We start from the raw sequence: 23,554 nt of genomic DNA, 5'->3' as shown, positions 1-23,554 counted from the left end.
AAGCGTCTTATACATACCATCATATTCATAAGTGCAGCTACTGCGGAAACAAAGCACACGGTGGAAAAAGTGAATGTCCTGCTAAAGGAAGACAGTGTAAAAAAAACCCGTGCATGCAGTTTGTCACATCACAGATAAAAAGGAAGGCGAGCTGTTTATTGATGCAGTAAGGAACTAATCGATGAATGAAACCTCTTATCTTTACAACGATTGACAAACACGAATGTAACTTGAACACATCCTACAAATACGAGCCTGATTGAAAGAAATAATGATAATCAAATCCTTGATGACAGCAACATTCAATAACACTCACAAAACAATTACTGTATATTGACAATCATGTTACGTTATTTTTAAAATGTTCCCTTTACTTTTTCATAACTTCTACTTCTCCACTGCGGTACTTGGGTATATATATATATATAAATGTATATATATACCCCGATCTACAATACATACTTTAGCATAGACAAGCCACACGCTGTATAAATTGTAGAGTCTTAAGCCTCTAACGCCGACATTGAGGTTGATTCGAGAGGGTGTACTGACTATGTGCAGCGCTACCGATTCATTTTACCTTAGCATCTCCTTGGTTTGGGGCGTATGAAAAAATATTAGGTTAACGCAGAATCATGTTACGTTATTTTTAAAATTTTCCCTTTCTTTGCACAAGCACAGCTGAGAAGCTTCGATGCATGAACTCCATAGCAGCGTTAAAAATAACGCATTTAATCACACTTTCAATTCCAAGCAAATGGGAACTTTTGTCAATGCATGATTTCCTGGTACATCCATTACACTGATGCACACATCACAGCTACAAAAATGTTAGAGTCGGAATAAAGCGTTCCTCGACTGATCATTTCGACTACCCGAGAGAAGCCTTGATAAAAGCATGGTTTTGTGCACACTGAAAAGCAAGCAAAATTAGATGCATTACAGAAAGCGGACTTTGTGGCTCTTACTGGGGATCATTGGACTTCCGTGACCGTTAGTAATTCTAAATACATCAAATTACAAAATGTTCAATGATCACACTGTTTTAGCCTAATGTACAAAATAATTTAGGCTAATGTTACTCAGAGTTTAAAGAGTAAGCTGGTCAAATTACCTTTTATGTTTCTGACTTATTTTTTTAAGAAGAAAACTGCACTTTATGTTGAAATTTTGGTTATTATTATTTAAAGACAATACTATTCTGAAAATGTACTTAAAGTACTTAAACTACCACTTTATTTTTAAGTCTTCCCAATTTTAACCAGGGATGATATTTTTGTTTCTGTTTTGAATTCAAATTCTTTTTACTTCTCCGCTGCCAATCGCAGGTATTTTGCTATATATATATATATAATATAAATAGATAGATATGACAACAACACTCATATCAATGACAAAACAATTACATTAACAATCATCTTACGTTATTTTTAAAATGTTTGCTTTTCTTTTTCATAACTTCTTTAACACACTACTTCTCCGCTGCGAAGCGCAGGTATTCTGCTAGTCTATCTATATATGTATATCTATATCTATATCTAGATACACATATCTCCTTTGGGGTGCGAGGAGCTGTTGCTGGGGGTGCCAGAATCCACTGAGGAAGAAAAATTTAAAACATTATTTGTACAAAATCTTAATTTATCTATCCATTCCTAAATAATTAAATGGGCAGGCTATTTCGTATCAGTGCAATATGCTGCTTGTTAAAACGGATGACTCGTAATCTTACGTGCACTTAGTGCTGCGTGGGTATTATGAACTATCGTATTTGTTCAAGTTCTATTTAAATTTTAAATATAAGTAATTTTTATTTGGTCGACAGAAATATGTTTAGTAGGAATGAAAGTTAAATTTAATCATCATTGCATAAATTTTTCTTCACCATAGAAATTTAAAAACTAAATCCAACTTCCATTCCTACCAAAGATATTTCTGGCGACTAAATAGAACCTACTGTAGTATATCCAAATTTGAGCTATTGAGCTGTCGCCTCCCTGCCTGCGTCACCCTCGCTTCGCTCTTACTTTTTCCGTTCATTTAATCTTGGCTAGTCGCGGAAATATTATAACATGGAAGGAGGATTACACCGAGTATGGCTTTAAGAAAACAATCATTGATGTATCTATGATTCCTAAAGCTTAAATTGGTGATCTGGTTTTCTGCGTTAACCTCATATTTTTTCATACTTCTTCCCAAACAGGGATTGCGAGAGTAAAATGAATCATTAAGCGCTGATATATATATATTGAATATATTGAAATAGTTTTACTATCAAATAATGCAAACAGTACGCGGGACGTGCTTCGCCCTAATTCTGGGCTCATCAGGCAGTACACACGCACTGCACCCACTCTCGCGAATCGAACCTAAGAACCTTGAGAATGCAACGTATAGTTTTGTCCTTTCTAAAAACAAGAAATCGACAGCAGAAACACGAAACCCAGTTTACAGCATTCCATGCGGTTCTTGCTCAGCGGTATAAATTGGACAAGCATCAAAAAGAATTGCAACACGTATACAGGAAGATCGCAACGCCATCAGAAGAAAGGACTCACGATCACTGATCTATACGCATACTAAATCAACAGGACATACATTTAACTGGGACAATGTACAAGTAAAATGTAAAGCCAGTACTAAAGTGCCAGAGAGCTAACTGAATCTTGGCTATCAAACGAGAACGCCAGCAACAGACATTTGGACATAAATCCAGCATATGCAAACTTAAGAAGAACATGTTCATAATAAACTAAACTTTACACCCAATAACTCCCCCTCCAATCACACTGACTTATCCACCTCCCCACCCCCCCACATAATTTTTGCTATATATTGCCTTTGATTCTTGTAAGTCTAAGCATTATCCTCTGATGAAGGCCCCTGGCAGGGGCTGAAAGCTCAGGAATAAAAACTACTTTATAATACGTGATTCATTTTTTCTCCCTTTGTGGATCTTGAGCTGCAAATATATATATATATATATATATATATATATATATATATATATATATATATATATATATATATATATATATATATATATATATATATATATACTAGGCATTAAGTCCATTACAATAACGGGCGCTAGAACAGTAGTGCATAAACATTTGTATGAACAGTCTATATTAAATGGCAAGGGACCTTGTATGTGGCTGTAATATGCGTCACTGTATTGTGTGTCTTTAATTTTCTCTCGTAGTAATACTGGTTTGTATTTCCGTAAAATGCCTGTCATTTTCTCTGACAGTAATACAGTGGAACCTCAGTTCACGACCATAATTCGTTCCAAAACTCTGGTCATAAACCGATTTGGTTGTTAACCGAAGTAAACTCCCCATAGGATTGTATGTAAATACAATTAATCTGTTCCAGATCGTATGAACTGTATGTAAATATATATTTTAAGTTTTTAAGCACAAATATAGTTAATTATACCATAGAATGCACAGAGTAATAGTAAACTAAATGTAAAAACATTGAATAACACTGAGAAAACCTTGAGCAATAGAGAAAACTAAAACTGCAAGAGTTTGCACTATAACGCTATGAACCGCTCACTAAAACCTTTTTAATGAGTTTTAAGCAGGGGGAAAAAATGAATGTTTGAAAAATCCATAATTTAATAAACAACCAAGAAAAGTAACATTGCAACAATGCATGCACGCGGCTGTGCGTGTGTGTCTCTCTCTCGCACACCTGTGTGTGTGTGTGTGTCTCTCACGCGCCTGTGTGTGTGTGTCTCTCTCTCACGGCGCCTGTGTGTGTCTCTCTCTCACGCGTACCTGTGCGTGTGTCTCTCGCGCGCCTGTGTGTGTGTGTCTCTCTCTCACGCGCACCTGTGTGTGTGTCTCTCTCACGCGCACCTGTGTGTGTTTGTCTCTCGCGCGCCTGTGTGTGTGTGTCTCTCTCTCACGCACACCTGTGTGTGTCTCTCTCACACGCACCTGTGTGTGTGTGTCTCTCTCGCGCGCGCCTGTGTGTATGTGTGTGTCTCTGGCGCACGAGCCTGTGTATGTATCTCTCTCTCTCTCTCTTTCTCTGCACAGGGAATGCACAGGGAGAGACTGAACACGTGTGGCCCCGCGCATGCGCACTTCATCAGAAGACACACACACGGACACCTGGATGCACACGGGGGTTTTATTAAAGAAGATATATATATATAGTCTTTGCATTTCATTACTGTTTGGCTGCTCATTAAAGACAAAAATTAAACAATTAAAACAGAAGTCATTTGAAATCAATGCACCCTTTGTATGTGCCATTAGCATTAGCATTGGAATGAAAACCTGCAGCCTTTGCTGCCCTCCAGGTACTGAGATGAACACCACTGGTTTACGTGATGTGTAAGGTTATTTATTTTATAATATTCACCAGCACTGTTGGCACTGCTTTTATGGCTGGACAAATCATATTATCAGCTGTGTGAATCCTTCTTTTTCTGTGGTATAGATAGGTATTAATTTCTGTACGTACTAAAATCTATTTGATAAATAAGAGCTAAAGTTTGCCCATCTTGACATCTACAGTGTATGTCATCAACGATGCAGGCATACTGTATTGTCGGCACTAAAACAATTCCAATGTTTCTGATTAAATTGTATTCTCATGACAGATTCCCTGATATGTGCGTGTGTGTGACTGACATCCAGCCTCATGCCACTTGTTTATAATGGTATTCATTTCATTGTGTTATATTGGATGGGATTGTATTAAATATTTCAGTGCATAACTGTTTATTGGGCGATGAGTGTGATAAGTAATTTATTCTGCTTTGTAGCACAATTACGTTTTTGTTTTTCACTGTGACATAAATGAAGTATTGAAAAGAAACCATTCAAAACAGCAAAACCATGATATACTCTTGGTTCAATGCATTGGAATCTATGATGGTGACAGTGTTGCTGTCATCTTGTCATTACAGCTCATCCCGGAGATTTGGTACTGAAGGATATGAAGAAGACCCATCGTACGAGTCCCTGACACCTGAAACTGGCCCTGTATTAGTCGATCCAGTTTACGAACCAGGAGGCAGACAGTCAACCAGAACAGGATTCAGCTCAAGGAGCTCTCAGTCTGCTGGCCCACCAGTAGTTCCAATTGAACCTCAACCTGGAGAGCCTTGGTTGCAATACAGGCCACGGGAAAGAGCACCATATCAGGAATACCCTGGTCAGCCTTTGAGAAGGACCCGGACAGAGTCCTTTGAGAGTATGTTCAGTGAAGTCTTAAGTGGGTTTGATTCAGAAACCACCTCAGTAAAACTGCAACCAACCAGTCATCTCTTATTGTCTTCTCAGGAAGGTACGAGGGATACGAAGGCCTAAGTGCGGAGGAGTGTGGGATTTTGCACGGGTGTGAAAACGGTCGATGTATTCGTGTCCCAGAGGGTTACACATGTGATTGCTATGATGGCTACCAGCTGGAGATGACAACCATGGCTTGCATTGGTACGTATAGGAACTAACATGAGGGGGATTTTATGTACAGCATACTGCTGTAAAAAATTATAATGTCTAATATTTTAATTGTCTATTTTTAAGGACTATTTTTTTTTCTTCTTCGCTTATGCTGTTGTCCCACGTTTAGTGTCTATTTGTATCAGTGTTTCTTTCTTAGAAGCACCGACTCACAGCAGTGGACCACATAATGAGTGAAATCTGGAGATTTTAATTGGCAACCTTGTGGATTACAGGTCAGCACGTATCCATTAGGCACAGTGCACACACAATGACCGTTCATTTAGAAGACAGCAACTGTTTTTTATTGTTACCCTTTATCATCTGCACAGATGCCTTGTTGGTAATGTTAGAGCATCTGTTTATGTGCTTAGACATCATGTTGGTAGAGAGATGCCGGAGGAGACATGGCTCTCATGGCCTCTTGAACAGGAGGCAAGAGGAAGGTGGAATTATTGTTGGTGCCTCCTCACTGTCTTTCACTTCTCCAATTTTAGTGGCATCTTCAAATTTCACAAGTTTATCAACTATGCCGGTATCTCTGTCATTAATGCAAATCAGAAAAGGTGACAATCCACTGATGACCTCCCTCCACATGGATCATTCACCATTTATCTGTAATCTTTGTCTCCTGCTGGTTAACCAATGTGAAATCCAGATTTGTAGGTTACCTCTGATGCCTACAGCTCAGGCTGGGTAGTGTGTGCAGTGGTGTTTAGGACCACCAGGTGATCTCACTGTTTAGTGGCCTCTACCATTCTGAACGTTTTGGGCTAGTATGTTTCTGAGAATGTAGCACCCTGGCCTAAAAGATGCTGAAAGATTAACACTAGGAAGACATTTGGCCACAAAGAGTTAGGTGAATTCTTTTATATTTGGACTAAAGTAGTTACACAGGCAGACACAGGGAGAATTTTATAGAAGGCAAAGGTGATTGTTCAGGAGGAGATATCAGAAATAACCCACTAGTGATCATTGAGTAGGTCAGTCATTATCTAAACTGTTTAGTCCTGTACAGGGTTTTTGGGGGTTGTCAGAGCCTATCCAAGCTAACACAGGGCAAACAGACCCTGGACAGAGTGCCAGTCCATCACACAGTGAACACACACACATGCACCCCAACCACACACTAGGGCCACTATAGTATTACCGGTCCACCTAACCTGCATGTCTTTGGACTATGGGAAAAATCAGAGAACCTTGAAGAAACCCACGCAGACATTGGGAGAACAAGCAAACTCCACACAGGGAGCACCTGAGGCACAAACTCTGGTCTCCTTATTGAGAGGCATCAGGGCTATCACTGAAGTCTGCATTGAATATGTCTATCTTTAAAATTATATATAGTACTGTGCAAAAATCTTGAAGAATTGATTGTGAAGAATTGTGGTTAAAGTGGGAATTTTTCAAAAATAATAGTATGAATAATTTTTATTGGGCGGCACGGTGGTACAGTGGTAGCGCTGCTGCCTCGCAGTTAGGAGACCTGGGTTTGCTTCCCGGGTCCTCCCTGCGTGGAGTTTGCATGTTCTCCCCATGTCTGTGTGGGTTTCCTCCCACAGTCCAAAGACATGCAGGTTAGGTGGATTGGTGATTCTAAATTGGCGTGGGTGTGTTTGTGTGTGTCATGCGGTGGGTTGGCACCCTGCCCGGTATTGGTTCCTGGGATTGGCTCCAGCAGACCCCCGTGACCCTGTATTCGGATTCAGCGGGTTGGAAAATGGATGGATGGATAATTTTTATTAATCAATAAAAATCCTAGAATATGCAGTAAACATCAATGAACTAACTGTTTGGTGTGCCCACCCTTTGCCTCCTCTTTGTTTCAGTAGTTCACATCCATTGATTACTTTAACTCACTGACACAATTAACAAGGGTCAGCTTCAGAGAAACATTGTTTGATCCAAAAGAAAAGTATAATCGGGTGTTGTCTGCTTATGACTGAAAATTAATGTTATGTTTCCTAGTGAAAACAGTAAAGGTCCCAGTACTGAGCCCTGCGGGACACCATATTTAACTTCTGAGTGTAATGATGGAGTTCTGTCAGCACATTTCTATACTTACTGGTATCTTCCTTGTGAACCCTGAATAAAATGAGGACTGATTGTGAGGTCATTTACAGTATGTTAGGTAGAATGCCTAGAGGGGGCTGGGTGGTCTCGCGGCCTCTGAAGATTTTATTTTTTTCTCCAGCCATCTAAAGGTTTTTTTTGTTTGTTTTTTCTGTCCTCCCTGGCCATCGTATCATTTTACTAATGATAATTAGTGTTCTCTAATTCTATTTTCTGATTTATTTTGTCTTTTTTCTCTTTTGTCATTATGTAAAGCACTTTAAGCTACATCATTTGTATGAAAATGTGCTATAGAAATATATGTTGTTGTTAAGGTCAGCGCAAGTAAGCCCAGTGTAATTTTCCAGCCAGTGTAATAAAATAGAATAGAATGGTCGATGGTATGAAATGCTGCCCTTAAAACCTAGCAACATAATTACTGCCGAGTTTCCCTCATCAGAGGATATCAGAATGTCATTTACAACACATGTTAGTGCCGTTTCTGTACTACGTACTGGTGCAGAAGCCAGACAGGCATTTATCAAATAAATTGTGATGTGTTAAGTGAGACTGAAGCTGCACGGCCATTACTTTTTCAAATATTTAGAGAGAAATGATAAATTTGAAATGGGTCTATAATTATTAAGTATTTATGGTCTAGCACTGGCATTTTGAGAAAATGGTCTGAAATCTGTCACTTTTACTTCATCAGGGACTCTGCCATTCAGTAATGAACTATTGAGAATACTAAAAATGGGACTAACAGGCTACTACAGATATGTGAAGTCTGCTGCGTCCGATTTGTAGTACCATCCCTGGCCAAGATTAACGAAATCACTCATTATACAGTGTGTGGAAATGGTCAAAATAAAAAAGTGCTGTTCCGTGTTCCTTTCCCATGTCTAAGCAGTGTTCTTCATTCATTTGCAGATATTAATGAATGTGATGAAGCAGACGACCCTGCCACGCTGTGCATGAACGGACAGTGCGTGAACACCGATGGCTCCTACCAATGTGTGTGCCTGCGTGGTTTCATCATGTCCCTGCAGCCAAACTATTGCATTCCGGCACTGCCCCAAGAGTGAAGGACCAGCACTGACAGGGGGCGCTACAGGCACCACTCACACTAAGCACCAAAGAGTTTGCATCTAATTATTAACTTTTTTCACTTGTTTGTAAAACTAGTAGTACTGTATTGGTTGGTTCATTTCCACAAAAAAGGTTAACGAAGGGAGTTTTATTTAAAAACCATAAGCAAAGAGAAAACAAGGAGAAAGAAAAGTATTTATTTTTTATTTTATTATTCATTTTTTAGACCTGCTTGATAATCATAGAACTTCCTCTGACTGAAAATTGAATTTAACGCTGTTTTACCACACGAGTTACTGCTAGTGAATTAGTGTTTTCTTTTTCTCGTACTGTAATGGAGGTGAGGCTGCAACCCAAAAGTCAACTGCTCTGCTTCAGGGCTTCGTCACTTTGGTGGAGGCGAAGGCTTGAAGTTGGGCGGGACACACAGCTCCAAATTCAGAATGAATTCATTGAAGGAACATTTTCCGTGTGCAGGTTTTAAAGTTGCTTCTTCATTCACTCTGTACTATGTGCCTCACTCAGAGCAGCTTGTGCTTCCCTGTCAGATCATCAAATATCCAGCCAACTAGGCCGTGTGGGATATACAGGTACAGTAAGTTACGTTTACATGACACTACTGCAAGTTGTTGATTAGAATTATTTTTAAAATATCTTTGTGACCAATTCTCTTCAACATAGCCATTATTAATCAGTTGATCGATCATATTTTATACCACTTTCACCATCACCTATTATAAACACACATTACACAGCAACTCAGAGGAATTATACAATAGCTACTTTCTTCTATATCCTTTATATCATTTGCTGTATAAAGCTGTATATAACAATAAGGAAAATTTTTAAGTTTCTTTGTTAAATATAATGCCTCTTAAAACGAGCACAGATAAAAGCTCTCTACACGATTAACCCCAATTAATAATCCATGCCCTTCACAGCAAGTGCCATCAAAAAATCAGCTAAGTAATGACATTTGATTGTATAATCTTGAACAAATACATTAATCTATCCATTTTTGTAACCAGCTTATCCAGGGTCGTGGGGCAGCTGGAGCAGTTCCCAGCAATTATCGGTCTAAAGGCAGGAACAACACCTGGATAATACAATCTGTCAGCATTTATTAATTTAGTGCCTTTAATGAACATTAGGATTAAAATGAAGTATAAAAAAATGGTCACTCATATTTGTAAAGTACAATGTATCTCATCATGAGTGCAACTTCCATCCATCCATCCGTCCTCTTCCACTTATCTGAGGTCTGGGGCAGCAGCTTGAGCAGAGATGCCCAGACTTCCCTCTCCCCAGCCACTTCTTCTAGTGGAATCCTGAGGCGTTCCCAGGCCAGCCGGGAGACATCGTCCGTCCAGCATGTCCTGGGTCTTCCCCGGGGCCTCCTCCCGGTTGGACGTGCCCGGAACACCACAACAGGGAGGCGTCCAGGAGACATCCTGATGAGATGCCCGAGCCACATGAGCGCAACTTGTCAAGTGTAATTGGTATAGTGCCTTTCATAACTATTATTATCAGCATACAATCAAAACTTATTACAACTGCTCACTGCATTTTTATTATATAAAATGGCACTTACAAGGAGTGCTACTAGTGAAGAGATATATGAAAATTACAGTCGCTGAATCAGCCTTTACCTAAATAGTGGATTTTATAACACTGGAGAACAAATTATTGAAATGTTTTGCTTCCTGAAAACATTTTTGGTGATTATGATAGATGGTTTCAAGCTGAACACACATATCATTTCAGATCAACTGTGTCACATAGGAATTTGGAGCAACATGAAGTTAAGTTTTTTGAATTTAGTGTGTTTAGTCACTTAATGATGCTGACACGTTGCAGTAGTTCAATTGAAATAAAAATGGTCTACTGCTGATTTTCATTTCTACTCAGCATCTGATCCTTCTTGTTTCCACATCTACCTATAGTCGGCTTGCAGTGATGGATTCACATGGAAACATATTTAGAAATATTTACTGCTCTGTGCCAATTGATTTTGCTTGGAATCCTGCCCAAACATTTCCACTATTGTGAGAAGGAAAAATGACATCACTTGTTTCAGGCACGCTTTTCATAGTTCTGGGCTAGAAAATGGCTGACAATGACGTGTCGTTCTGATGACATGCCATAATTGAAGTATTTGCAAATATGGATTTGATAGAAAAAGGATTTGTGCGATCAACAGGCTTACATACACCCAAAAGTGTTCAAGTAGCAAAATCTTCATTGTCCAGTGTAACTGAGGCTTCTTTTGTATATTGTGCCTTTGAAAAGGAGCATATTTACTATACTCTTCACCTAGCATACAAGAGAAGTTACAGCCCTTAAACATCTGTTATGTTCATTAATATTAAAGTGTAATCAAAAGCAATAACAATTCAGTCAGTTTTTATTGTATACTAATAATTCTTTGCATTTATATAGCGCTTTTCTCACTACTGAAAGCGCTCAGCAATTGTAGGTTAAGAGCCTTGCTCAAGGGCCCAACAGAGAAGAGTCTCCTTTGGCATTTATGGGATTCGAACCGGCAACCTTCCGATTGCCAGTGCAGATCCCTAGCCTCAGAGCCACCACTCCGCCCTAGCAGCAACAGCACCCAGTGTTGCCTGGGTAAGTCATTTAACCTCTGTTTTTTGTTTTTGTTTTGTCTGTTCTGGTGTTTCACTTGCTGGCAACTTCAGTGGCACAGGTGATCCACCAGGTGGCCCTGTCCCTAACACTCACTGTAGTAAAAAGGGGAAAAAAAACAAAGGTACCCCCAGGGTCAAAATGGTGGGTTCTGAGGTACTCTAGGTTGTCTTCCTGACAAAGTGGCATATGTGTGCAACATTCTGCTGAGCTTGGACCAAGGATGTGGAATTGTATCGAGAAGAAACACACACACACATTGAGCTTTACATGTAATATAGCACCCTCCATAATGCAAATAATCATAAGGCAACTTATGTAGTCAGTCAGTCAGTATGTCAGTCAGTTGCTCTTCTATAGTGCCTTTAATAACAAACTTAACTGAAAAGCAGACTTTAGCACAAGTAGGACTCTACAGTTCTTAGACTATACAGTGCCTTTCTGTGACATTTTACAAAGCAGTTTATGATGCAGTCATTGATTGATACTGTTTTTTAAGTGTACACACTGCCTCTCAAAACTAGTGTTACCAAACCCTAGCCGTATTGTTCTTTATCACAAAGGATTTTTTGTTGTATTTGTTTAATGTAATGCTTGCTTTCATAAATGCTTTACACCACAAATAACTTTATACATCCGTCCATATATATATATATATATATATATATATATATATATATATATATATATATATATATATATATATATATATATATATATATATATATATATATTGTGAGGGACAACTGCCGTCTTTACCTGGCCAGGACGCATCCTTAAAGGAAGGTCAGGGGGAGATGGTTTTGGAAGGGCGCTATCTCCCCCAAACTACTACATGCCAGCCCCCATGGGTTGCAACAGCCCCTCCGATTCCCACAGGGGAATATATATATATATATATATACAGTATGTCAGCACAGCCCTGTTGGGTTCCGTGGATACTGCCAGTGGGAGCTGTGGGACCTGCAGAGCTCTACTTTGGGCTTCTGCCACACCTGGGAGTAATTCCAGACCTCCCTAATAAGCCACCTGGAATACTCCCAGATGCGCCTTAAAAGGGAGCCAACTTGCATTGCAGACAGAGCCAGAGTCGGGAGGAAGAAGGATGAAGCTTGCCTGTGATGGTGACTGAAAGAGAAAGACAAGGAGAAGAAAAGTGCTGTGCTGCATTATGCCATTTGCACTAGTTGTACTGTGCATTCCTGTGGGGAGCAAGGGAAGGTGTTTCTCCACTGCTAAATAAACGTTTGTGAACAGAGACTTGTGACTGTTGTGTTGGGGAGCTGTGAGCCCCAAAGTGTATGTATATATATATATATATATATATATATATATATATATATATATATATATCAGTCATTTTCCAACCCGTTATATCCTAACACGGGGGTCTGCTGAAGCCAGTCCCAGCCAGCACAGGGCAGGAACAAATGCCCAGCAGGGTGCCAGCCCACCACAGGGCACACACACACCCATACACCAAGCACAAAATGCACCTAACCTGCATGTCTTTGGACTGTGGGAGGAAACCCACGCAGACACGGGGAGAACATGCAAACTCCATGTAGGGAGGACCCGGGAAGCAAACCCAGGTCACCTAACTGCAAGGCAGCATCACTACCACTGCGCCACTGTGCCGCCCTGTAACGAATACACATAACAAAAATAATGTTTTTTTTTTCTTGTATAGCCCACAATCACACAAGGAATGCCTCGGTGGCCTTTAACAGGCCCTGCTTTTTAACAGCTTCCCCGGCCTTTACTCCCTAAGAAGACACAGATTTATTTAAACAGATAGGAAGCAAAGCATTTTGAAACATATAAACATCAACGGAGCCCACATACTCTGTAGTTCATACAATCATGTTTTGTTTTTTTTTTATTGTCAATATGATTTCAGTCTGAATGTACAAGGTGTCTGGCCTCTCTCTTTCAGTTCAAAGACAGCCTAATGTTGAATGAGTGCCGCCCATCACAGTCTCATTATACATTCACTAGGTGCCACCTACTGGTGAAAAAGAAATGTATCAGGAAAAGGAAGAGGATTACCTGAATGGGGCTTTTCAATTTGTTTAGTCACCAAAAGAAATTTAGTTTGTCAGCACAGCGATGTGACAATAAAAACAATTGACAAGAAAACATCAAGCATAAACTTAGCACAAATAAATAAAATATAGCAATGAATATAATTGTATCACATTAGATCATATATATTCCACTTAAAAACTAAAACCAACATCTAGACTTGACTGTTGATTGATGCACTGTGGTGGGCTGGCGCCCTGCCCGGGGTTTGTTTTCTGCCTTGCACCCTGTGTTGGCTGGGATTGGCTCCAGCAGACCCCCGTGACCCTGTAGTTAGGATATAGCGAGTTGCATAATGGAGCAAGAAGAAAAACCTGTGCTGCCAAAACGCGGTCTTAGAATATGTGGTAAGGGCATGGCAGCACGTGTAAATGAAAACACTTCCACACGACCCACAGCAATAAGATATCAGCCTCCATTAGTCCTCCACATAAAAACGGGGAAACAGTTGCAGTCACACATGGTATGTAAAGGCTTCTGGAGTCCATCCCTTTAGAAACTGATAAAATATCAAAAAGTGGAGTCAAAGGAGACCAAAATACAATGCATATCATTTTTATTAAAAAAAAAAGCAAAACTAAAACAATGTGATTCCAGTTTCTTTCAAGACCTTGAAAAGATAACACAGTTGTGGGCGTATAAATGAGAAATTAAGAAATCAATAATGCAGCGATGAAATTTTACACCCTCTGAACATCAAATTCACTTCTAGCTGTCACCTAAAATAAAATGTTAGGGACAAATGTACAGTTACTGCAGACAGTGTTAGTCTCTGAAAAGAAAAAGAGACGACAACATTAGCGACGCTTCTTCATCCACATAAGCTCACCTGACCTTTTTCTGTGAGGATTTTCCAGCCATTTCCATAAGCTGTGTGTGTAAAAACCTGTGAAAGATGCCTCTGTGACCGGTGTGCGTTTCTTTTAATGTTTGTGTTTTTCTGTTCCTGTACTAATGCAGACTTCTTTGTATAATAACAGTTGCCATAGGCTATTTGCACATATTGATTTTTAATTTTACTTTCGTACATCAGTTGTTTTAATCCGTCGACTGTATATTTGTATTTGAAACTTTTCAAAAATAAAAGCAATGTATTCCAAAAAGGATGCCTCATGCTTGTTGGGTTTTGTCCCCTTTGGACTTTTTGCATAAGCAACGTGGTGGCACATGATATTTGGCAGGTGGTGAGAAGTGTCTGGTCTTCACCATTAGAACAATCTAGACAAGAACAGGCCATTGAGCCCAACAAACCTAACCAGTGGTATCCTCTAAATTCTTCCAAAAGACGTGGTGCTTGTAGTTCTGCTCAAAGAGATGATCTTTTTCCTCAAGTTCTCAGAGTCCTTCAAATGCTGTTTGACCAACTTCAAGCAGGTCATCATATGCCTTCTATTCAAATTTGGCTTCCATCTAATTGGAGATTGGCAGAGATGGTCATCTTTCACACTGGATCTGCCAGATCATCAGAGTATCTCAGAAGCTCTGTTAGGGTGACCATTGGGTTCTTGGTCACCTCCTAGTCAACACCCTTCTTATCCAGTTACGCAGTTTGGTTGGATGGCCAAATGTAAGAAGAATCCTGTGTGGAATATTGCCGGCCAGTCATCCCGGCCAATACCCCAAGGTTGCCAGGTGGAGCCCTCCCTGCAGCATGGAGGTGCCCTGAATGCCAGCAGGGAATTATGGTCAATGGAGTTTTTATCCACTACCCTGCTGGATGTCACGGGGGCCGCTAGAAGGCGCTGCAGGGAGGAGCAACAACTATTTTGCCTATACCCCGGAAGTGCGTCCTAGTCATATGGACAAAGGGAATGACGTGCTTCTGGGTTGAAGAAGAGTTTTGATCTGACCCAGAAGTGCTAAAAAGTCACATGGACAGGGGTTCAGAAGTGCTTCTGGGTCACGGACTATAAAAGACTCTGGGAGATCCCAGACAAGTGAGCTGTGCTGGGTGGCAGGGAGTGCAACGCGTCTGGGAGTGGAGGATATATTGTTTATTATTATTGTGTAGGTTTATTATATGAGTATTGTGGAGTGGAGGGTGCTTTGTGTGCTATTGTGTCCTAATAAAGAAAATTATTGGACTTTTACCTGGTGTCTGGTGTCTAGTCTGAGGGTCCAAGAGGACAACAGCGCCTCCTATCTGTCACACCTGGTTGTGGCAAACTTCTTACATTTTGCAATTCTTGAAGTCACGTTGTTCCTGGAAGCACTCAAAGCTGTACTAATGGTTTTATCCCCTTGACTCTCCACAATTTGATAACAGAGTTCCACAGAAAATTCCTTGGACATCATGGCTTTGTTTTTGTTCTGATTTGCAAAAGAATTGTGGGTCCTTCTATACAAAGCTGTATGTGTGCCTTTCTTAACGATGGCCAGTTAATTCAGTTTGTCCAGGTGGACTTCAAACAAGTTCTGGAAGCATCTCAAAGATGATTAGAGCAAACAGGATGAACCTGACCATAATATGGAGTATCACAGGTAAGGGTTTGAATACTATATGGGAATGAGAGATTTCAGTTTTTGATTTTTAATAAATGTGTAAACCTTTCCAGAAACAGGATTTCATTTGTCATTATGAGATACTGAGTGTAGATTGAGTAGGCAGAAATGGCAAATGCATCCAATCACAATGAAATCAGAAAATGTGCAGAAAGTTAACCCACTGCATCTGAAAATAACTCTCTGTTCATTTTAGAATATCTCAAATCTATTTCAAGATTCCTTGAGATAAGTGTCTGTGCAAATACATTTAGAGCTGCCCTCAATATTGTTTGGGGCAAAGACACATTTAACCATGATTTACCCCTCTGCTACACAGTTTAAAATTACAAATCAAACGATTCAGACATTGAAGTTAAAGTGCACATTACAGACTTTCATTGATTGTGATTTTCATGCATTTCAGTCACAGCATGTAGAAATGACAACACTTTTGGGACATTTGGAGTAACAGGTGTTTGTGATTCCTCAGGCGTGTTTAATGGTTTCATAAGATACCTCAGCTTGGTTTTGCCCTTTGGAGTCAGTAGTTGCTAACATGAGGACAAGAGTTGTGCCAATGAAAGTCAAAGAAGCCACTTATGAGGCTGAAAAATACTTTGATAAAACCTTAGGATGACCTAAATCAACTGTCTGGAATATCACTGTTGTGGAGTACAAAATCTGTACATTTTGGTTTATATTTCCATTATATTTTGTTCAAGACAAAACAATGGATGAACTACATTCAGGACAAATCAAAGCATGTCTTCTTCCCAGGTATACCTCACTTTTAAAACGGCTGTTCCAACAAAGAAGGGAAGACATGCTGGTGGCTCAATTACTTTATAACCTGAGAAAGGATGGATATCTAATTATTTTACAGCCTGAGAAAGGAAGACCTGCTGATACCTCAGAGAACATCAAAAAAGTTTTATTGTTTGGGAAAACGGGCAGTGAATTAATTCATCATATTAACAGCCAGTCAATCAGAATATCTAACAATCACATCTTGCAAAGCCCCCCGGTAGAATTTTAAAATAAATATGCTGAAGAGCGACATAGGAAGGAGGGAGGAAGAAGAAGGGACGAATACATCAGAAGAGAACAGAGCAATTGCAACATGCGGCCGTTTCCATCTTATTGTCAGAAAAGAATCATGAGCAGTTACGAGCGCTCGATCACAAGCTGCCTGCAAAAATCATCCTTGTCAGACTTTTCTATCAGTCCTATTTTCTATTATTCTTTGTTCCAGAGGTATTATTATTATTCTGGTAATAAATACCATGCTGCTTTTAACTTTCTATGATTTGTCTTAATGTCTAGAGTGATTGAAGTAATGAGGTAGATTTCTTTGAGCACCTGGTGCAGCCGGAGGTTTACGAGGTTTATTAAGGGCTGAGGGTGAGAGCTCCACCCAATAGTAGGAAACAGTACGTATGTAAGGCATTCCTGGCTGATAAATGGCCTATAGTCAAGAGTGCTGAGCCTTTGTATGTTTAAATGTATTCTTGTAGACCAAAAGTAATATTTAGGTCTAAGATATCATTAAAACATTGTATGTTGTTTGTGCCAATAATAATTAAGTCTCTTGAAGTGCTGAGACAGTGACAGGCTGTGTTATTCCTAAAGCACTTGTGTGGTTTAAAGTGCTAGAGATTGACCAGCTGTTTGTGCGCCACTCATAGGGCATTGTTGAGTTTTTGTGTGTATGCGTATCACTATGTATGCGTGTATTAATCTTAAGGTGAAACAGTAGACAAACTCAGTAACAAATCTGATGTGTACACTTTCCACTAGGTAAAGGGTAAGTAGAGGGAAATACCACAAAAATACAATCACGAAGAATAAATAACACACTGGTGAGATCAGTAGTTACATAGGGACTGCTAGGCCAAGGAAGACCTTCACTGCTGATGACAGAAGAATCCTCACTATGGTAAAGAAAAAGCCCCAAATTCCTGTCTAACAAATCAGAAACAGTATTCAGGAGGTAGAAGACAATGTGTCAGAGAACACTATTTGCAGAAGACTTCATGAAGAGAAATACAGAGGACACACTGCAAGATCTAAACCGATAGTTAGCCACAAAAACAAGGTGGCCAGATTACAGTTTGTGAAAAAGGAGTTAAAAGAGCCTAAAGAATTTTAGGAAAAAGGTCATATGTACAGATGAGACAACCATCATAGTGATGGCATGAGCATATTGAGGAGATGAACAGGAACTGCTCAAGATCCAAAGCACACCACCTCATCTGTTACACATGGTGGTGGTGGGTTTGTGGTGTTATGGCTTGGGCATGTATGGCTGCCACAGGTACCAGCACTCTTATCTTCATTGATGATGGAACTGCTGATAGCAGTCACACAATGAATTCTGTGGTGTGTAGAAGCATCTGATCTGCTTAGGTTCCAGTCAAAGCCCCCAAACTCACTGGATGACACTTCATCATACAACAAGAAGATGATCCAAACACACTGCTATGGCAATACAGGAGCTTTTCAAAGCTAAAAAATGAACAATTCTTGAATGACCAAACCAGTCATCTGATTTAAATTCAATTGAGTAGGCCTTCCATATACTGAAGAGAAAATTTAAGTGAACAAGCTCCCAAAACAAGCAGGAGCCGACGATGGCTTGTCAGAGCATCATCAGAGAAAATCCCCAGCACTTGGTGATGTCTATGAATCACAGACTTCAAGCAGTCATTGCATGCAAGGGATAAGTGACAAAGTCGTAAATATGACAACTTTAATAGACCTGCCATTGCTGTGTCTCAAACATTATGATGCCTTCAGATGGGGGGACCACACAATAAAAAGTGTCATTTCTACAAGGTGTGGCCACAATGAATACAAATCCCCTGAAATGAAAGAGGACACACTATCTCAAAATAAATCTGTAGGCGTTCTGAGATATCTGAAAGGCAATTGAAGGCATTCCAAAATAACTTCTTGTCAAATTGGTTGCATTTTTCAATGGGATTAACTTTGGTATTTTAACATATCTTGAAATATATAGATGTCTAAATATGGTTAGGAAACTATTTTAAGAAATCTGGAAATTATTATTTGATTGAGTTTCAAGTTACAGTAAAGGGCTTCAGAGACACAGTATAGAAAATAAAAACTCACCTCTTAGCTTATTGTTTGAGCCCAGTCATCCCTGCCAGGAGGTGTCCACTTGCCTGCTGTCCTGCTGGGACCACCAGACTGCAGTCTGCCTGTCATGTCTGCTCTATGAGGACCACCAGGAGGTGATCTGCCCTTCTGGTCTCCCTTACTTAGCCCTCTAGGAAGTGGTTGTGACGATGTGGGTTCTGGCTCCACACTCCCATTGCTATTGGAAGCACTCGAACCCAACACCGTCGATAATGTAACCGAGTGAGCTAGTCAATGGAGGCAAATTACTGAGCAAGGGAAGGTAGAAAGTGCAAAAGTGCTTTTATTTAAAACAGTCAACAAAAACAAAAACAGTGTTCATAAATAGTGCAGTTCTTCATATTCATTAAATAAATAACCCATAAAACGAACGTGGAGTAAAACCAATAAATAAACACAACAATCCTTTAAAAACGAAGGTTAAAATCTTCTCCTGGAAGCAGTCTTTAAAACAAAAACAAATCCGGTGCTTTTCTGTATGCGTCTCACCTGCTTATCCCGTGACGGGCTTAGCAGCAGGCAAGACGCTCTGCAGCTGCCCTCCTACTTCACACGCGCGAGACTGGAGACCTCCCGATCCCTGGCTCCGGTATGGCACTCATCCCAGTCCCCGAGACTTGATTACCCCAATAGCCAGGTCGCTCATATTGGGGACTCCACCACCAAGCCTCCCGACTTCCGCTGCCTTTCCGCGGCCTTCTGCGGCTCGTCGCTTTCACCTTGTCACTCCCGCTACCAGATCGCTCAGCGGGAGCGACATCTACACAAACACCTGGGTGTCGGCCTAACACCCAGCTTCCTCGCAGCTGCCCACGGCCGATCGCGCTCACCACGCCTCGCGTCCGTCTCTCTCCTGCACCGCTTGCTTCCACGCTCCCTGTAACCTCCGTCCTCTCTTTCCTTTCCTTTTTCTCTCCGATCGTTTTTTTCACCTCTTCCCGAACGTTTCTTTTCTTCCTCTAAAACCGACTTGCGCTTCTTTTCAAAAACGTGAGGGGCCATCACAGCTGCAGCATTAGCCACGGAGCAATCACGAATGTGGGCAGTTCCTCACCTGTGCACACGGTGAGAAACGCCCACATCGACGACTGCCCCCGCTCGCTACAACAACGCCCTCACGAAGCCGTCGGGTGCGGTGATTATTTATTTAAAATCAATGGCCTTTTCTCCACGAGCTGTGGACCCATAACACCACAGTGGTTTACCTGTTTTGTCTGTACCAATGGAACTACCATGAGGTGGTCTTATCACCCAGTCTGCCATGCCTGGCTCCAGTCTCTTCTTTACGCTGTTCCTTTGAGAGAATGATACATTTGTTGGACTATATTGGTCACTTTGTGAGGAGGTGGTTAAGTTTCTGCTGAGGTTCAAATCCCTGTTTAATCTCTTTTTAGTTTCTGTTAACATTGTTGAGTAATTATATTCTTTGTCTTTATGTATCTTGTGTTATATTCCATGTATTTTGTGGGTCCTTCACCAAGAAACAGGGCCACCTGCTCATCACTGCAAGGGACTGCCTTCAGCCCCATAAAGACTAAGGAAAGTCACAGTCCCTTGCGGTTCATTAGAATGTGCTTGGGAGTTTGTGAGTTGAACTTTTTTCTTTTTTTCTGTGCCTCTTTTTGCTCCATTTTTTTTCTTTGCCTTTTTGAATTACTGTTTTGAGACCTGTTTGCCATAGATTGCCTTTTTTTTGGCATCTCATTTTTCTTTTGTGCTCCTCAGAGCTTTCTTTTGTATCTCTGGTCATTTTTGGATAGATTAATCTTTTCATTTTATAAAGAGCCTATGTTTGTTCTTGTTATTAACCAGGTTTTGCCATTTTCACCCTTTTATTGGCATTTTTAAGGACTTTTAAAGACTTGTCACCTTTGGAACTCTCAAGTTTCATAACACAAATAATACAAATAAGAATCTTGCTGTATGTGTTTGATGATCAATTTAAAAAAAAAACTTGATTTTTAATTCTGAATACAAATGTACCTTGTCCTGAGGAAGTTAAAAATGGGGCACAAAGAGGCGTGTGGTGGCTCAACAGCTTCCATACACAGCAGACTGCAATTCAAGTGATGTGAAAAATGCCATCGACTGACCTGTTTTAGTGGTGCAGGGTCTGTGACTAAATGTTGTTCAATTTTCTTAAACATACCATTTTTGAAAGTACCATATGTACTTGTGGATAAGTTCTCCCATGGAGAAGTTGGAGCTTGATTTTACCATATAATTTCTGGTATTTTATAATGTCGGTTTTATAAGTCGAATGCGGAAAACTCGCGCTATTGGTCCAAGAGATTACGATATGCTAAAACCTACCTGAGAGAGTAACCACAGAGCACACTGTCTTTTTTTCTATGTATTGTGCCTACGTGACCACACAGTAATTCCCAAACTATTCCAAAGCAACGTTTTGCATTGGTTTGTGTTTTTTGTATCTCACTTCCTTATACACCTTTATCGTAAGAGCATCACTTATCTATGATGGAGCATTCGATCAGAAGAAAATATGAAGCTAGTTTTAAATTAAATGTCGTTGAAGTGGTGAAAGAAAATTGGTAACTGTGCTGCTGCAACAAAATTCGATGTGTCTGAGAAACTGATACAAGATTGGAGGAGGCAAGAAGATGGAAAAAAAAATTGTGTTGCATTTTTGAACGGGTGTATAAGTCGGGGTCTGATTTTGTGATCAATTTTTCGGGTTTCAAGACCCGACTTATATGTGAGTATATACGGTATACCCAATAGAGTAGTATCTGATGATTAGCAAATGCCACAGACAGCACTTTCCACTCGTGCCCTACCCTAAGTACTTCAACAGCGTCCCACAGTCACATGTTCACCTGTCACATGGTTCCAGCCTTCATTTTTATATCCTCTGTTGAGGAGTGCTGCCCCCGTGTGACTTCCAGCTGCACCTCTTTTCATCCTGAGTCCGCCTCTCACTGGACCAGTTATTTTGATTGGTCCATTTCTATTTACAGCTTGGCCATCACATTTGGCATTTTCAGTAGTGCTGTGCTCTGACATAGCAGGTGCTCCTTATTACAATATTGTTCAATCAATCATAGCTTACATATGCTTATATGATTGCTTTTCCCTTCCATTTATTTCCAGATGAGTCACTTTGTACTCTTTCAGTTAACTTACCTAAAGCCTTCAGAAGGAGGGCACTGTTGTGTGGCTGTTTGTGCCCGCACTCTGCCTGGCATCTGACTAATTTGCATTGGGCATCCAAGTGGCTGTCAGTCGAGCAAAAGAGGAAAATATACAAAATATACAAGCTCAAGCAACCACTCTCAAGGTAAAACTGAAACAGCAGTAGCGTGTGGCTGGGGCCCTTAGCCCGACCAGGACGCCTCGACGTTGGAGGGACCCGCGGAGCAAGCGTGACCAGAGTGTTATCTCTCCTGGGACACTAAATGACAACCCTCCTCCCACAGGGCTTCATGGGAGTTGGAGTTTGGTGCAGCCCTGTTGGGATCCACAGGTGCCACCAGAGGGTTCTGAAGCAGGAGCTGCTGAGCCCTTATGGGTAGTCCTTCCACTACACCCGGAAGTGCTGCCGGAAATGAGTAATCAAGGACCTGGTTTGTTATAAAAGAAGCCAGCAGCACTACTCAGGGAGCCAGAGTCGGAAGGAGGAGAAAGACAAAGCTTGACGAGATTAGTGGAAGAGAAGGAAAAGAGACAGAGAAGACAATTGAGTTGTGGATTAGTACCATAACTCCTCTCTTGGCACCTGGTCATATACTTTCTCTAAGTCCATAAACATACGATGCAGTTCCTTATGACCTTCTCTCTACTTCTTCATCAGCACTCTTAAAGCAAACCTCAAATCTGTAGTACTCTTTGCTGGCATGAAACCATATTGCTGCTCATAGATTGCCACCTCTCCTCTCAGCCTAGCGTCCATCCATAGGCAGTGTGGTGTAGTAGTTAAGACTGGATTTCAAACCCAGAGGTTGTTGGTTCCAATCCCATTACTGACATTGTGTGACCATAAGGAAGTCATGTCACCTGCCTGTGCTCCAATTGGAAGACCTAAAAAAATGTAACCAGTTATATCACAATAGTTGTAAGTCAACTTGGATAAAGGCGTCAGCCCAATAAGTACATTCATTTCTGTTGAAAATGCTAATCACTCTTGCCCATAAGTTCATGGTATGGCTGAGAAACTTTATACCCCTCTAGTCACAGCAGCTCTGCACATCTCCTTATTCTTGAAAATTGGTATTAATATACCGGTACTTCTATTCCACTCCTCAGGCTTCTTCTCACTTTTCAAGATTTTGTTATACAATCTAGCTAGAAACTCTACTGCCACCTCACCTAAACATCTCAATCCAATTTCAAAGATCTAAAACCCACCAAAACACAAACTCACTGCATTGTTTACTCTGTGACAACATTAATAAGTTGGAAACAATGGGGTAGTGACCACATTGGCAAGTGTTACCAAAACAGCACTGGGTGAGTGAGGGGCTTACTGAACTTGGACTGCCATTTTCGTAACATTGCTAAGGAGCCCCTTGTAGTAACCCCCACATTGGGCCAGTGTGGTATTTAATTGGGTTTTGCCA

General features: G+C 40.5%; 1 protein-coding gene across 1 annotated transcript in view; it reads left to right on the top strand.

Moving 5' to 3' along the window:
• Positions 1 to 9,906, top strand: part of LOC120538740 (latent-transforming growth factor beta-binding protein 1-like) — a 616,227-nt gene extending 606,321 nt beyond the window's left edge. Inside the window, exons 33-35 of the mRNA XM_039768171.1 lie at positions 4,931 to 5,217; positions 5,307 to 5,456; positions 8,448 to 9,906. Coding sequence (XP_039624105.1) covers positions 4,931 to 5,217; positions 5,307 to 5,456; positions 8,448 to 8,602 — 592 coding nt within the window. The 3' untranslated portion in view covers positions 8,603 to 9,906. The remainder of the gene's footprint in view (positions 1 to 4,930; positions 5,218 to 5,306; positions 5,457 to 8,447) is intronic.
• Positions 9,907 to 23,554: the final 13,648 nt, after the last annotated feature.

The sequence above is a fragment of the Polypterus senegalus genome, chromosome 11 (genome assembly GCF_016835505.1).
Source record: "Polypterus senegalus isolate Bchr_013 chromosome 11, ASM1683550v1, whole genome shotgun sequence".
Classification (NCBI taxonomy): Eukaryota; Metazoa; Chordata; class Cladistia; order Polypteriformes; family Polypteridae; genus Polypterus; species Polypterus senegalus.
This window is presented reverse-complemented; position numbering and strand designations above follow the sequence as displayed.